General features: G+C 61.9%; 2 protein-coding genes across 5 annotated transcripts; both read right to left on the reverse strand.

Annotated features, from left to right (window-relative positions):
* Positions 1–329: 329 nt before the first annotated feature.
* On the reverse strand, positions 330–8,648 carry PPP1R18 (protein phosphatase 1 regulatory subunit 18). The gene is made up of 4 exons (XM_084889085.1): positions 8,218–8,648; positions 6,128–7,633; positions 2,833–3,025; positions 330–1,318 (listed from the first exon to the last, which is right to left on the reverse strand). The coding sequence occupies exons 2-4, from the start codon at positions 7,607–7,609 to the stop codon at positions 1,299–1,301; spliced, it is 1,695 nt and encodes a 564-aa protein (XP_084745211.1). The 5' UTR covers positions 7,610–7,633; positions 8,218–8,648; the 3' UTR covers positions 330–1,298.
* Positions 8,649–8,787: 139 nt separating this feature from the next.
* On the reverse strand, positions 8,788–12,423 carry NRM (nurim; the record flags this gene model as incomplete). Of its 4 annotated transcripts, XM_084889105.1 has the most annotated exons (4): positions 12,237–12,423; positions 11,670–11,866; positions 9,788–9,964; positions 8,788–9,539 (listed from the first exon to the last, which is right to left on the reverse strand). In XM_084889105.1, exons 1-4 carry the CDS (start codon positions 12,367–12,369, stop codon positions 9,258–9,260), a joined length of 789 nt encoding a protein of 262 aa, XP_084745231.1. In that variant the 5' UTR covers positions 12,370–12,423. The 4 variants fall into 4 exon arrangements, with proteins under 4 accessions (XP_084745231.1, XP_084745234.1, XP_084745233.1 ...); XM_084889108.1 differs by lacking the exons at positions 8,788–9,539; positions 9,788–9,964 and adding an exon at positions 10,277–10,372 and having other exon boundaries at positions 12,237–12,414; XM_084889107.1 differs by lacking the exons at positions 8,788–9,539; positions 9,788–9,964 and adding an exon at positions 10,421–10,582 and having other exon boundaries at positions 12,237–12,414.
* Positions 12,424–15,264: the final 2,841 nt, after the last annotated feature.

A 15,264-nucleotide genomic window follows, 5' to 3' on the forward strand; every position in this document is an offset into this window, starting at 1 on the left:
TCTTCTCATCTTCTGATTTGTTTACGGAATCCTTCCTTCTAGAAATAACTTTTTGTCTGCGAGGTGCCAGGCGTGGGGTTGAACCTAACAGGGTAGTCTGCCCTTATTGCACTGGCCGCGTCTGGCAGACACTTCAGCTGACCTTCCTCAGACCAGCCTGAGAAGCCCCTGGGGCTCCCCAGCCTCCCACAGCAGTGCTGAGCCCCCTGCTGCCCAGCACCCCACTTCCTCTCCTTGGCCCGTGGGAAGATGGCAGAGGCTTGGAAGAGCCAGAACCGCCACATACACTTTTTTTTTTTTCCCCTAAAGAAGGAGAAGCAACAAGAGAGTTGGAAAGAACTCCACTTTATTATGAAAAATTGTTTTTGTCTTTTTAAAAACAAACAGGCAGTTGGTAAGGAAGGAGTAGCGGGGGAGAATTGAGGAGCTTCCTTAGTCACAACAAACCCTTGCAATTCAATTCACTTGTGCGCCATGAGGAGGACAGAATTAAATAACCAGGTGGGGCACTGAGCTAAGGTTCCCAGCCTTCCCTCTGGGAAACGGAGGCCGAGTAATACTGAGCAAATGTGGAGGAAGCCACACCCCGGGTCGTTCCCAGCGCGGTGACTTCGCGGCCACGGGAGAGGGTCCACAGGACGTGGAAAATGAGTGTGGCTTGTAAACCTGGGACCTTGTGGGAGGGGAACTGGGGGAGTTTGTAAACCAGGTTATGGTCAAGAGAGGAGGCAAGAGCCCAGCTAGTGTGGCTCAGTGGTTGAGCATCAACCTATGAACCAGGAGGTCATGGTTCGATTCCCAGCCAGGGACATGCCCTGGTTGCAGGCTTGATCCCCAGTGGGGGCATGCAGGAGGCAACCAATTAATGGTTCTCTCTCATCCTTAATGTTTCTATCTCTCTCCCTCTGAAATCAATAAAAAAATATTTTTAAAAAGAGAGAGGAAGCAGGAGCTGCGAACGAAGGGCAGTGCCTAAGGAACAGGAAAAAGGAGCCTGTGAGGACTGGGCGTCGGGAGGAGTGTGTGCCCACGGAGCTGGAGGGCTCCTCCCCACCATCCTGTGAGCTCCGCCTGGGCACGGGGTCACGGAGGGCGTCACCCACATGTGACACTCACTGGGGACTTTGGGTGATGGCACGTGGGCTGTCCTCAGAAACAGGGTGAGGAGAGCTGGCTGGAGGACGTTGGCTGTCCTTCCCTGCCAGGCTCATTTTCAGGGGCATCTGTTCCGAATCTTCTGGGATCCAGGATCTTCAGTTCTGGGAAGGAGGAAGGTGTGTCCCTGTGTTGGAAGAGGGTCACCGCCGGCAGGACTCGTCTGTGGGATGAGGCGGAAACCGGAATGAGTGCAAGCCTCTGCCTCGGGCCTCCCCCACCTCCCCAGCCTGCGGGGCCCACGGCACCAGGAAGTGTCTAATATTGTCCACATTTTGAGTGCTTCTTACTACCAGGAAACTTCATAAAAATTACTTAACCCTCTCAGCAACTCCAGGAGATAGTCATTTTTAACACCATCTTAATAATAAATTGAGCTCTGGCCAGTGTGCTCAGTGGCTTTAGAGCAGAGGTTCCCAAACTTGTTTGTGCCGTAGACCCCTTGCCATGTTTTTCGGTTTTGGGTAGACCCCCTACTTACCTGATATTGATTTTTTTGTAAATTTCTAACTGTAGTGAAGTTTAGTGTTAAAATTTAATAAAAAATAATGTACCTACTTTTCTCCGGCATTCTCAAACAAAATAACACTGATTCACTATAATTTGTATGATAAACTACCAGTTTATATTTTTTTAAATGTTTTCTCAGCACTTTCCTATTCAAGATTCAGGAAACGAATGAACGTATTTTTCTCACATTCATATTTATAGAGTGACGGATTGAACAAGTCGGTGCAAGTTCGCGAAGCTTTGAGACAAAAATTGGCAAGAATGTTTACTGCGCATATGCTTGTAACAAGATGATACTGGTATATCATTATGTGCAGGTTTTTATCCTACAACTTACACAATTTTATAAACATATATAATAAATTTTCTACTTCATAGGTACTTTTATAAATAATTTATATGTTTTTATATTATAAGATAATATGATGTAAGTAAATAGGTACTATCAGTGTATGTTGAGATCCACTATCGTGGACCCCCATTTTCATTTCATGGACCCCCCAATTTTTTTTTCGCTGACGTAGACCCCTTGCAGGTTGCCATAGACCCCTGGGGGTCGATATAGACCACTTTGGGAATCACTGCTTTAGAGCGTCGGCCTACAAATTGAACGGTCTTGGGTTCAATTCTGGTTAAGGATATGTACCTGTGTTGCAGGCTCAATCCCTGATTGTAGTCAGGGCACGTGTAGGAAGCAACCAATCAATGTGTCTCTCTCATTCTCTTTCCCTTCCACTCTCTCTAAAATAAAATACTAAAAAATTGCCCTTGCTGGTTTGGCTCAGTAGATAAACCGTCGGCCTATGGACTGAAGGGTCCTGGGTTCGATTCTGTTCAAGGGCACATGCCTGGGTTGAGGGTTCGATCAATGACTGTCATTGATGTTTGTATGTCTCTCTCCCTTTCTCTTCCTCTCTGAAATTAAAAAAAAATTTTTTTTTAAATTAAAATAATAAATTGAGGCCAACCAGCCGTTATTTCCCTGAGGCCACAACCATAAGAGAATATAAAATTCAAACTCAGGCCTGACTGCCCACGGGTGCTGTCACCCACACCGGAGCTCAGGAAGCCTGGTTCTGAGCTGCTGACCGCCCGGGCCCACCCAGCAGCCCCTCTTCCTCCGGGACCGCAGTGCCCGCTCTGGACGCCAGGCGGCGCCGCACTCACCCACTAGCAGCGCCTTGGAGCGCAGCCCGCCTGGGGGCTCCGCCTGCAGCTCCTCCTCCTCGTCATCGTCGTCGTCGTCGTCGTCGGGGGCGCTGGGGGCCTCGGGCTCGGGGCCCAGCTCCCGCAGCACCGAGCTCTCGGAGGGGTACTGGTACGTGGTCTCCAGGGCCGTCTCGCTGAAGGAGATCTTGAGCTGAGGGGGGCGGGGTGGAGGCGAAGGAGGCAGGTCAGCGCCGGGCAAGGTGGGCGAGGGGCTGGACTGGGCGCCCGCCGCCTTCGCCCTCCCCCCCGCATCTGGGACGTTTTCCTCCGTCAGTTCCAAATCCAGGAGACTGAGTGCGGCCGGGCAGAGGGGAGGGACGGCCCAGGTCCCCGCTCTGCAGCGGGGGGCAGAGGGTAAGTACACGGTAACACGTGGAAGGAAGTCCTCTGTCAGACTTGAGCGGCTGGGGGAGTCCGAGGAACAAAGCAGGCAGACTCCGCAGCCCAGGGGAAGACAAGACCGAGTCCCCAAAGGTGCAGCCGGAAGGGGACCCCAGAGGAAAGTCCAGGCAAACCAGGGGGGTGGAGAGCACCAGGCCAGCGGACCGGACAGAACCCAGCCGGAGACACAGGGAGACTCCAGAACAGCCCAGCTGTTCCCGCAGCCTCTCCCCCCGCAGCCCGGCCCCTCAGAAGCTCAGGGGAGAGGGGCAGAGTGGGATTCACTCGGAGAGGAAAACCAGGATCCCTGCAAACTGCTTCGAAAGGGCCACATCTGTCAGGCCTTCCAGCCCCTGTGGTGAGACACGGGCCGTCCCCCCGTCCCCGCCTCTGCAGATGGCTGCGAGCAGAGGAGCCTGGAGGTGCTGGACAGGAAGTTGCAAACAGCCTGAAACTCAGGGACCGTCGCTCTTGCAGTGGCTCCCCATCTCACTGGGGACAAAAGCCAGAGCCTGACCAAAGCAGTGTTCCCCAAACTTCCGACATACGTGCACCCCTTCTATAATTTCCGTAACGCTGAGCACCCCTCGTACTCATGAGAACGTAGAATTAGGCGCAGCCAAGCACGGTGCAGTGCACATCCCCACCGAACTCCGGTGCAACGCTATCCCACCAGACTCTTCCCGTGCCCCTGGGGCTGCGCGGACCACACTTCGGGAAACCCTGGAGGGTGCGCCCAGGCCACGCCCACACCTCTTGGGCATCCTCCCTCCCGCACACAGGCCTGGGCACTGGCTGTCTCCCCGCACGCCTGCCTGGAACACCCCTCCCCAAACATACCCAGTGCTCCCCTGCCCCCAACCACCACGACGGTCACACCCAGCCCCGCTCCTCCTGGCCCTGTAGCTTCCACCACCTGGTTCTCCTCTCCGGTGTCTTGTCAACAGGAGAACGGGAGGTGCTTTGCTGGGTAAAGCTCTGAGGGGCCACGCAGACCCCAGAGGAGGTCCCGGCAGAGGACCAAGGCCGGGGGAGCCCAGCCTGTGGAATGGCTGACAGAACTGGTGACAGCAACCAGACCCCTTCCATCCAGACTTCTTGAAGGGGCATCTCTGCTCTGTTGCTGACAGATGTACCCACACTGGGGAACCCATTTCTCTTTTTCATTTCCCCTTTCGGGAAAACAAGCTCTGCCGTTTATTAGGCAGCTGAGAAGGACCCGTTTCCTTTGCTTTCAGTCCCTGTCGGACTCCCCACATGCTGCTTCCCTCCCCCAACCCCAGCTTCTGACTGACTTCCCAGGAATGCACAGCCTGCGGGAGGGGGCGCGGGTGACTCACTGGCTCACCGGCTATATAAGGTCCCGAGGGGCTGGAGGGAGGGGCTCTGGGCCCGGGGGCAGGAATAGGCTGATGGAATTAGCCCGCAGATGTTACTTGGGGGGGGGGCAGGCAGGGGCGGTGCTCCATCCCTGAGCTAGGGGCAGAGCTGGATCAGGGCACCGAGCCCCCAGCAGCCTGACAGAGCGAAGGGGAGCATGTGGGCCCAGAGCCTGCTCCGCCCCACCCCCAGCAGCTCTGCTTCCTCCTCTCACCACATCCTGAGCGGTGCTGGCAGGCAGGGCCCAGTCCCCACTCGCCCACCGCCTTCCGGCCCCCACCCCAGGCTTCCTGTTTGGGCGATCTGCTTCCGGCTCCCCAGATCCCTGACCCAGGTATGGTCACCACCACAGGTCCTGGCCTGCACCCGATGGCCCTGGACTTTGGGTTCAAACTTCACGGTCCCTCTGCTCTTTCCACCCCAAAGCAAAGCCAGCTAACTCTGCAGGAAGTGACTTTTCTGAACACTTGGCCCTGCCTTCCTGACCCCTCGCTGGTGGGCGCTTAAGCTCCCTGTGATGGTGACGGGGGACGGAGCACCCCAAGCTGAACTGGCCTGTGGCCCCTGAGGGCGGCCATGTGGGATGAGGACTAGAGGCCAGGAAGGGCTTCCGTCTCGGGAACATGTATGAGCTGGAAGGGACTGCGGAAGGGGTTGGACCAGGGCCAGGCCAGGGGAGCCCTCAGCCTGCTGCTCCCACTTTCCTGCACCCCCGATTCCAGTCTGACCCTCCGCTGGCCTTGGCCCCACCCCTGTCCTCAACTCCCGTGGGACTCCCTGCTCTCAGCACTGCCTCCAAGTTCACTTCTCTTTCCACCCCAAGGGGAGGGAGAGGCCAGGGAGAGGGGAACCCCAGTGTGAGCCAGTCCTGAGAGGGGGGCAAGGCTGGGAGGAAGGTGAAGGCAGGGAGGCTGAGAGGTCTTTGGCAGAGGAGAGAGGGAGGGAGGGGCGGGCTGTCTGAGGCAGTGGCCCAGCTGGGTGCAGCCTGAGGTCACCCACTCTGAAGGGCCTCAGTGTGCGTCTCCCAGGGGCAGACTCCTGTGCCAGCCCTGTCCCAGCCCCCAGCCCCCAGCCCAGGCCGCGCCCTCCAGCGCCTCTCTTCCTTGGGTCTCCGGCCTCCCTCCCCTCCTTCATTTCTCCCTAGAACCCCAAAGCCACACACCCCCTCCTGCCCCACATCTCCCCGGTGAGGGCGCGTCATCCTGTGACCCTGCTTGAGATTCAAGGTTGCTGGCCTGTCTCCCACCAGAGGGGCTGGCTGGCTCCGACTCAGAGGAAAGGAAGGAAAGAAACGGGGGCCTCAGAGCCCGATGCAGCAGCCGGGCACACCTTGCGACGCCCCAGGGACAGCGTGGCCGTGGGCAGACACCCAGGGCGGCCGGACAAGGGCTGTGGGCGGAGGGGCGGAGGCTGCCACCGCGAAGGCCCAGGAGGCAGGGGCCCGAGACAGCCAGCGCGGGGGCGGCGCGGAAGCCCGAGGGCTGCTCCCTACCTGTTTGTGGTGCCTTTCCGGGGACCCCTTCACCAGGCAGCTGCGGCTGAGGCGGAGGTAGCCCCCCAGGACCGCGATCTCCTCGGCGGTGGGGTACCGCTTCTTCCCGGCCGCCGGGGCCGCGTCGGCCGGGGCGGGAGCGGCCGGGGCCGCGTGCGGCGCAGACCGCCTGGGGTTGACGGTGAAGGTGTGTCCGCTGCGGCGGGGCGCCCCCAGCCCCGGCCCTGCCTTCACCCCATAGAACAGCCGGCTCATGAGGGGGTCCCCGGGGGGCTGGGGGGCCGGCGGCGGGGGAGACAGAGGCGCGGGCGCGGGCCGGGGCCGCGGCTCCTCGGCTTCCTCTTCCTGCTGCCCCGCGTCCCGGGGCGGGAGGGGGCAGGGCCCGGCGCAGCGGCTCCGCAGCGGCCCCGGAGCCCCCGCCTCCTCCGCAGCCTCCACCCCGGGAGGCCCGGGGAGCTGGCCGGCGGGCTCCGCAGGGGCTGGCTTCCGAGGGGCGGGCTCCGCGTCCCTGGCTGTCCATTCTCGAGCCCTCCCAGAGTGCAGGGTCCATTTCCACCCTTCGGCCAGCCCGGGGTCCCCCTCCGCAGCCTCGGCGGGGCTGGGGCTCCGCTCGGCGGGCTGCCCGCCGTCAGGGCCGCCCGCAGTCTCGCGCGTCAGGGCCCCGGGCGGCCCTGGGGGCTCCTGCGGGGCCGGCCGGGGAGCCCGCGCGTCCTCGGGGCGCCCCCTGTCCGCGGAGCTGCCCGTCCCTCCTCCGGGGCTCAGGCTCCGCTCCGACGGCTCCAGCGGCCTCGCACTCTGCTCCCGGGCCTCCGCGCAGCCAGGCCTCCATGGCGGGGCCGCAGCCTCGCTCCCGCTCCCGGGGCTTTGTTCTCGAGGCTCCGCCGGGTCCGCTTCGCCCGGGCTGGGCCGCCAGCGCCGCGCCTCCGGCAGCCCCGAGGCCCGGTCCCCAGCCTCGCCCGGGCGCGGCCGGCCCGGGTGCCCCGCAGGCCTGGGGCTTGGCTCTCGGGCTCCCCCTGTCCCCGGCCTCCCGTCGCCGGCTTCCCGGGGGCTGAGCCGCTCTTCCCCGGACGCCCTCTCCCAGGGGCCGGGCTCCTGCATCTCCCCAGGGCTGGGCCTCCACTCCCGGGCCTCCGAAGGCCCCAGCCTCCTTTCCGCCGGCAGCTCGTCACTCCGCCGCTGCTGCTGCTGCTGCTGCTGGCGCTCCTGCCGGATGAATCGGTTCTGGTGCACCGGGCCGATGGCCTCCCGCAGGACCGCAGACTGGTCTGGGTCTGGAGGCCCGGCCTCTGGAGGCCCGGACGCAGCGCTGGGCTCCCCGGGGCACAGACCGAGCTTGGCCCGGCGGCGCTCCAGGAGCCCCCGCTTCCAAGCTGGCATCTGGGACAGGCGCTCCCGCTCCGCCTTCTCGCGGCCCCGCGCGGCCGCCTCCTCCTGCCGGCGCCGGGCCAGCAGCTGGAGCTTCCAGTCCGGGATGGTGGCCATGGCCCGAGGTGCAGGTGAGGAGCACTGGAGGCAGAGGCAGGGAGAGGCTGCTGAGGCGGGTGAGCCTGGACGGCGGGCGGGAGCCCGGCACTGAGGCAGGGGACGGAGACCAGGAGGTGAAGGAAAGGCCAGCAGATGCGAGGGACGCGGCAGCGGAGGGGAGATTCAGATTTGGCAGCTCAGGGTTCAGGGTGCCAGCGACGTGAGGAGAGAAGTTGGTGCGAGGTGGGAGGGGAGAGGCTGGAGGCGGGGCGGGGAGGGCGGAGGTCAGGGGGCGAGGGGGAGAGCGGGGAGGGCCAGGGCCAGGGGGCCCGGGGGCCCGGGCGACCAGCGGGCACAGCCGGGCGCCGCCGCGGCCCGAGGTCCAGGCTCCCCGTGCAGCTGTGCTGGGCGCCTCCCGCCGCCTCCGCCCCGGAGCCCGGGACTTCCCACCGCGGGGACTTCCCACCCGGCGGCCGCCAGCGCGCCCGGACCCCGGCGCCCGCCTCCCGCCCCCCCGCGGTGCCCGGACCGGGAGCGCGGACCGGCTCCGCCTCTGCCCCGACCGGGCATCGCACCGGCAGACGCCGCCCGCCCGCCCGCCCGCGGAGGCCCCTCGCTGCACTCACGCTGCGCCCGGAGGGGAGGGTCGGCGGCCCGGTCCGGAGGAGAGGGGAGGCGAGGGGTCGCGGAGGCCGGACGGACGCAGAGCGAACGGCCAGCGACCACTCGTCAGAGGACAATGGGGAGAGGATGGGGGCGCGGGGCGGGGCCGAGGAGGGGCGGGACCTGCTCCCGCCAACCCCGGGGAGCGGCCTCCGCCGCCGCCGCCCCCGGCCCTCCGGCCGGCCCCCCAGCCGCTCCCGCGGCCCCGGAGCCAGCGCGCTCCCAGCCCGGACCGGGCGGCGCCGTGACTCAGGCCCCTCGGGGGACGGGGAGGAAGCAGCCCGCCTCCCGCCTCCCCCTCCCGCCCCGCCTTTGTCCTGCGCTCCGAGCACCGGGCCCGGGGTCGGGGCGGCCGGAGGCGGGAACCGCAGCTCTGGGCTCGCCCCTCGGCTGGTCCCTCGTGGCCAGGGCCCGGGAGGGGAGGAGGGCCGGGTCCTCCGGAAGGCGGGGCGGGTCCGAGGGCGCCGCCGCCACCCAGCGGTGCCGGGACGAGGCGCGGTTTGGGCCGCGACTCCCACAAACGGCGCGCCAAGTGCAGAGAAAGGGCTGCGATTTATTTTCCCGCCACGCGTGCTCCTCGGAGGGCGGGCCTAGTCACCGAATGAAGGCTCAGTCCGCCCGGCTCAGCTGCAGGGCGGAACCAGGGCCTCGAGGTGCGGCCGTGCGAGGCGGAGGGGGCGCGAGGGGACGAAGGGGACCCCGAGATGCAGGGCGAGTGCCTGGGAGTAGCCAGGCGGGACCCTCTCCCTGAAGAGGCTGGGGAGGAGGGTCACGCCCTCAGCTGTGAGACCTGCAAGCCCCCCCACCCCTTCCTGGCTGGCGAGGAGCGGGCCTGGAGTGCTGACACTCGGGACTGAGGGCGTGGGATGGACTGGGGATTGAGGGCGTGGGGTGGATGGGGGATTGAGGGCGTGGAGTGCATGGGACGCGCCTCTGGTCTGAGCGAGTCCAGGGGTTTGAATCCCAAGGGCAGAGGCGAGCAGGGCTGACACCAGGCTCCTCCTCACTCGGGCCCGCCCTCCTGGGGCCGGGAGAGCAGGTGCAGTTTTCTTTGCAGCTGGGCGCGGAGGTAGCAGAGGTCTTGCTGGTCAAGTCCGTGGGCCAGGCCCAGGTACAGAGTGAGGAGGAGGGCGAGGAGGAGCCGGTCGGTGCCCAGGGTGGGCACCACCCACAGCACCGTCAGCAGCTCCACGCACACGGGGTGGCGCAGGTGGGAGAAGAGCCTCAGAGCGCGGGGGGACTTCAGGGCGAGGGGCTCCCCCAGCCCTCGCACGTGGTAGTACACCTAGGAGAGGAGCCGTCAGCCAGGCTCTCACCCGTCACCCTCCTCCCTGCAGGTGCCCCACCTCGATGACGCCCCTTCCAGGTCTTGGGCCCTGACCCTCACCTCCCTGCCGGGACCCTCCCACGGGCCCAGGTTTCTGGCCTGAGGCGACGGGGGGAATCTGGCACCCGGGTGAGGCGGGTGGAAGCCGCGGAGGGGGAGCCTGGGCCGGCCAGGATGGAGAGCGCGGCGGCAGGGACGGAGCGCACCTGCTTGAGGCCCATGAGCTCCGCGTAGTCGAAGACGAGGAGGATGCCGAAGATGAGCAGCCAGGACACCACGTGCAGCACGAAGCACAGCAGGGGCACCCAGGTCGCCCAGGGCTCGGCCTGAGCGGCCCACAGCACAGGGCCTCTGGGGACGGGCTCCCAGCATCGCATCACCAGCTGGGGAGGATGAGGGGCTGGGAGACCTGGACAGGCTGCCCCACCCGGGGCCTGCAGCTCTCTCCCCATCTTTACCAAGAGCATCACCAACACTCAGCTCGCGGAGGTGCTGGGTGGGTTCCAAGGATATAAGGATGACCCGGATCTTCCAGAGGACTTACATGAGGTGAGCCTATGCCCAGCACCCACTGAGAAGACAAGCGAGTACTAACTAGGAAGCCTGGCTCGAGACAGTCTGGCTCAATGGATAGCCTTGGCCTGCAGACCAAAGGGTCCCGGGTTCAGTTCCCGTCAAGGGCATGTACCTCAATTCCAGGCTCCTCCCCTGGTACAGGCCCTGGTCAGGGCAAGTGCAGGAGGCAACCAATGGATGTTTCTCTCACATCAATATTTCTCTCTTCCACTTATCTGAAAATCAATGGAAAAATACACTCCGGTGAGGATTAAAAAGAAAACCTATAGCCGAAGCCAGTTTTGCTCAGTGGATAGAGCGTCAGCCTGCTGACTGAGAGTCCGGTCAAGGGCATGTACCTTGGTTGCCAGCACGTCCCCAGTAGGGGGTGTGCAGGAAGCAGCTGATCGATGTTTCTCTCTCGATGTTTCTAGCTCTCTATCCCTCTCTCTTCCTCTCTGTAAAAAATCAATAAAATATATTTTTTTAAAAAAAGAATAAAAAGATGCCGAAACCGGTTTGGCTCAGTAGATAGAGCATTGGCCTGCGGACTGAAGGGTCCCGGGTTCGATTCCGGTCAAGGGCATGTACCTTGGTTGCGGGCACATTCCCAGTAGGGAGTGTGCAGGAGGCAGCTGATGGGTGTTTCTCTATCATCGATGTTTCTAACTTTCTATCCCTCTCCCTCTCTGTAAAAAAAATAAAAATCAATAAAATGTACTTTTAAAAATAAATAAATAAATAAATAAGAATAAAAAGAAAACTGCCGAAACTGGTTTGGCTCAGTGAATAGAGCGTCAGCTTGCGGACTGAAAGGTCCCAGGTTCGATTCTGGTCGAGGGCATGTACCTTGGTTGTGGGCATGGCCCCAGTAGGGGGCGTGCAAGAGGCAGCTGATCAATGACTCTCATCGATGTTTCTAACTCTATTCCTCTCCCTTCCTCTCTGTAAGAAATCAATAAAAATATATTTTAAAAAAAGAAAAGAAAACCTATAATAAAAGCGTAATATGCTAATTTGACCGGACATCCTTTTGGACGAAGCTGCGGGAGATGGGGAGGGAGGCGCGGGCCTTTGGTAAATAAAAGACTGACCCGGGAGCCTGCTCCTGGCGGTGGGGAGAGCGCGCGGGCAGCCTGACACTGTGGGGGGCAGTGCGCATGGCACTGGTGCTTGGGGGAGGACACGGTGCACCTTCTTGTTTATCCTCACGAGCACATTTTTAGAGAGTGGAACCGAGGGCGAGACAGAGAGAAACGACGATGTAGAGAAACATCAATTGGTTGCCTCCAGGACTCTGTATCGAGGTACATGCCCTTGACCCTCCAGTCCTCGGGCAGACGTTCTACCCCCTGAGCCAAACGGGCTGGGCAGTGCACCCTTCCGGATGTAAAGTAAGGTGTGTGCTGTGGGAACAGCTGAGATCAGAGTCCTGAGCACCCTGCGTTCTCTAACCCACACTTCCCTGCCCACCCCCAATCCAGGGCCTCCTTCCCAGACTCTCCCTTAGGGACTCAGCTTCCAGCCGCATACCTGCAAGGCCAGCGCAGTGCAGGCCACGTACAGAGACCTCTGCAGAACCCCAAAGTGCCGAGACAGCCACACCTTCACCGGCTCAGTCGCCATGAGGCTGTGCTGCCCCACAAACAGCAGCAGGAGCCCCAGATCCCACGCCAGGGGAGCCAGGACGCCGCGGTCCTGAAAGGCGGCCAGCCAGCCCCGGGGCGCCTCTGGGGGACGGGGGGGGGGGGGAGAGCAGGAACACGGTGCGGACACCCGGCCCGCATCTCCGGGTCCCAGGCCGGGTGTCCGCACCGTCTGCACCGGCTCAGAGCCGGGACCGGCCCAGAGCCTCACTGCTGCATCTGCAGCCCCGCCTCGTTCCCCCTCGCCGTCCTCCCCTTCCCGCCTGCTTCCGAGCCCGGAGGTTCCCGGGGGCAGGCGCCGGGCGCGCGGGGAGCCCCGGGCCGCCCCTCGCCCCGCGCCCCGCGCCCGAACCGCTAACGGAGCGCGGGCTGCAGCCCCGCCCCGGGCCGCCGCCAGGCCCCGCCCGCTCCCGCCTCCCGCCCACCTCCCCGCGCAGGGCCGCCCCCCGCTCACCGGCGCCCGCGGGCTCCGGCGCCCGGCTGAGCAGAGGCCGGAGGGAGGCGAAGCGCACGAACTCCACGCCGGTGCCGAAGGCCAGCAGGAAGGACGCGAGCGCGGCCGGGACCAGCAGCAGCGCGGGGGCCATGGCGGAGCGCGGGCAGCGCGGGCTGGGGTTCCCGCGCCGCAGGCCCCGCCCTCCGGCCCCGCCCGCCAGCCCCCGCCCCGCCGGCCCCGCCCCTCAGGCCCCGCCCCGCCGCCCCCGCCCCCGCCCGCCCCCGGCGGCTCCCCTCCCCTCGCCACGCCCGGAGCCGCCGCCCGGTCCCGCCGGGAAGCGGGGGTTCCCGGGGGAAGAGGGGGCGGCCCCGCGGCCCGGTTCCGCGTGGCTGTCCCCCGGTGAGGCCGGCCTCTGCCCGGTGCTGGCGGAGCGGCCGCCCAGCCGGTCCGCCGCCCCAGCGAGCCCCGCAGGCCCGGGAGGCGGAGCGGGCGCGCCGGTGTCCCAGGCCGAGGCTGGGGCTTCTGGCGGGACAGACACGTGAGCGTGTTGGGGTGGAAAGCTTACTCACCGCAGCTATCCGAGCTTCTCATGCGCTGGAACCGGCCTCTGCAACCCACTCATTGAACGCCACTTACTAATCGGAGACCTCCAGGATCTTTTGTGTTAATCCGTTCCCTTACAGACCTGTTTATAAGGCAGGCTACAATGTGAAAGCAAAATTTTCTCTGCCAGAGTTAAAAATCCGGTTTGGCTCAGTGGATAGAGCTTTGGCCTGTAAACTGAAGGGAGGGAATATATATATATCCTATCTAATAAACGGGGATATGCTAATTGACCATCACTCCGTCACAAAGATGGCTGCACACACAACTGAGGCCAAGTTCCCATAAGGAGCCTTAATGAGCAATCATCAGGGACCTCCCTCCCCCGCCCCCATGGGCTTGACAGGGAACCTTCCCCCCCCCCCATAGGTTTGACACCCTCCCCGGCCCCCATGGGCTTGACAGGGAACCTCAGGCTGCATCCCCTGCCCTAGCACCAGGCCGGGGGACCTCAGACCGCACCCCACCCCAGCACCAGGCCAGAGTACCTGAGGCTGAGCCCCCTGCCTGGCTGGGCTTGATGGGACCTCAGGTGGTGCCCCCCACCCAGCAGAGCTTCACAGGGGACCTCAAGGTGCACCCCCAGTGCTGGGTTGGGGGGACTCAGGCCATGCCCCCCCCCCAGCACCAGGCCAGGGGACCTCAGACTGTACCCCCGCCCAGTGGCGTTTGACAGGGGACCTCAGGCCTTGCCCCCTACCCTGGCACCAGGCCAGGGGGCCTGAGGCCACGCCCTGCACCCAGTGGGGCTTGATGGGGGACCTCAAGGTGCACTTCCCAACCTGGTCCTGGGCTAGGAGACCTCAGGCTACCCCCCCGCCCTAGCACCAGGCCAGGGGACCTGACGCTGCACCCCCTGCCAGTGGGGCTTGTCGGGGGACCTGAGGCTGTGACACCCCTGCCTGGCAGGGTTAGACAAGGGTGGAAGTAGCCAGATCTAGCCCAATGGGGGCAGGGGCCAGCTGGGTCTGGGCCTCACGTGATTTTGAGGTGCATGTGGGTGGGCAGGGACTTGACTCTGGGTCTTGTGGTTTGCCCCAGACTCTGACAGGAGGAAGGTTTTCATATACATTTTACTAATTTTCTTTCCTCTCTGACACTGCTACTATAGAGAAAGGGCAAAAAGCAATATTAAATTATTTCCTCTAATTGCCTTTTAATGTGCATGAATTTTGTGCATCAGGCCACTAGTATGTGTGTGTGTGTGTGTGTGTGTGTGTAAATCCTCACCAAAAGATATTTTTTCACTGATTTTTAGAGAGAGGGAAAGACAGAAACACATCCATTGGTTTTCTCCTGCACTAACCCTGATCAGGCCCGGGGCTGAGGAGGAGCCTGCAACCGATATGTCCATATGTCGTGCCCTTGACCGGAATTGAACCTGGGACCCTTTGGTCACAAGCAGACACTCTACTGACCCAAACCAGCTAGGGGTAAAAATATACATTTTTTAAAAGATTAAAAAAAAAAAAAAAAGAACCTACTGCCGAAGCCTGTGTGGCTCAGTGGATAGAGCGTCGGTCTGTGGACTGAAAGGTCCCAGATTCGATTCCGGTCAAGGGTGTGTACCTTGGTTGCGGGCACATCCCCAGTGGGGTGTGTGCAGGAGGTGGCTGGTCGATGTTTCCCTCTCATCGACGTTTAGAGCTCTCTATCCTCCCTTCCTCTCTGTGGAAAATCAATAAAATATATTAATAAATAAATAAATAAGAACCTACTCACAGCCTCTGCCTTTGTGAGCAGCACCATGGTGGTGGGCAAGAGCAAGTGCTCACAGAGGGTGGCAAAAAGGAACCAAGAAGAAAGTGTGGGATCCGTTCTCTAAGAAAAAGCGGCTGCGGGAGAGTGCAGCTCTGTGCAAGGTAAGGAAGATTGGGAAAACGCTAGTCACGAGGACTCAGGAACCGAAGCCCCAGCTGAGGGCCTCAGGGGTCATGTCTTTCGAGTGAGCTTTGCTGGCCTGCAGAACGATGAAACTGCAGCTAGAAACCCAAATTACCAAGTGTTCAGGGCCTGAGCTGCCTAACTCCCATGGCATGGATCTTACCCGTGTCAGACAAAGTGTGCTCCATGGTAAAAACGTGGCCAACCATGATTGAAGCTCATGTTGATGTCAAGACTGCCAATGTTATTTGCCTCATCTGTTTTGTGTTGGTTTTAATTTAAAAAAATTAGAAACAATCAGATCCAGAAGACCTCTTACCTCATAATCAGGTCTGTCAAATCCAGAAGATGATGGAAATCATGACCTAAGGGTGCAAATGACTTGAAAGATGTCAATAAGCTGATTCCAGGTAGTACTGGAAAAGACACGGAAGAGCTTTGCCAATCTATTTGCCCCCTCCACGATTACTTTGTTAGAAAAGTCAAATGAGCATCAACCCACGCACCAGGAGGTCACGGTTCGATTCTTGGTCATGGCACATGCCCAGGTTTTGGGCTT

Source organism: Pipistrellus hanaki (assembly GCF_964339955.1).
Source record: "Pipistrellus hanaki genome assembly, chromosome: 7".
NCBI classification, from domain to species: Eukaryota; Metazoa; Chordata; class Mammalia; order Chiroptera; family Vespertilionidae; genus Pipistrellus; species Pipistrellus hanaki.

Bases quoted from the DNA above. Each gene is read 5' to 3' on its own strand.
- PPP1R18 (XM_084889085.1), bottom strand. From the start codon at position 7,609: ATGGCCACCATCCCGGACTGGAAGCTCCAGCTGCTGGCCCGGCGCCGG. The intron at 3,026-6,127 runs GTAGGGAGCAGC...CGCCCCCCTCAG, and splicing joins CGGAAAGGCACCACAAACAG to CTCAAGATCTCCTTCAGCGA. The intron at 1,319-2,832 runs GTGAGTGCGGCG...CTCATCCCACAG, and splicing joins CTCCAAGGCGCTGCTAGTGG to ACGAGTCCTGCCGGCGGTGA.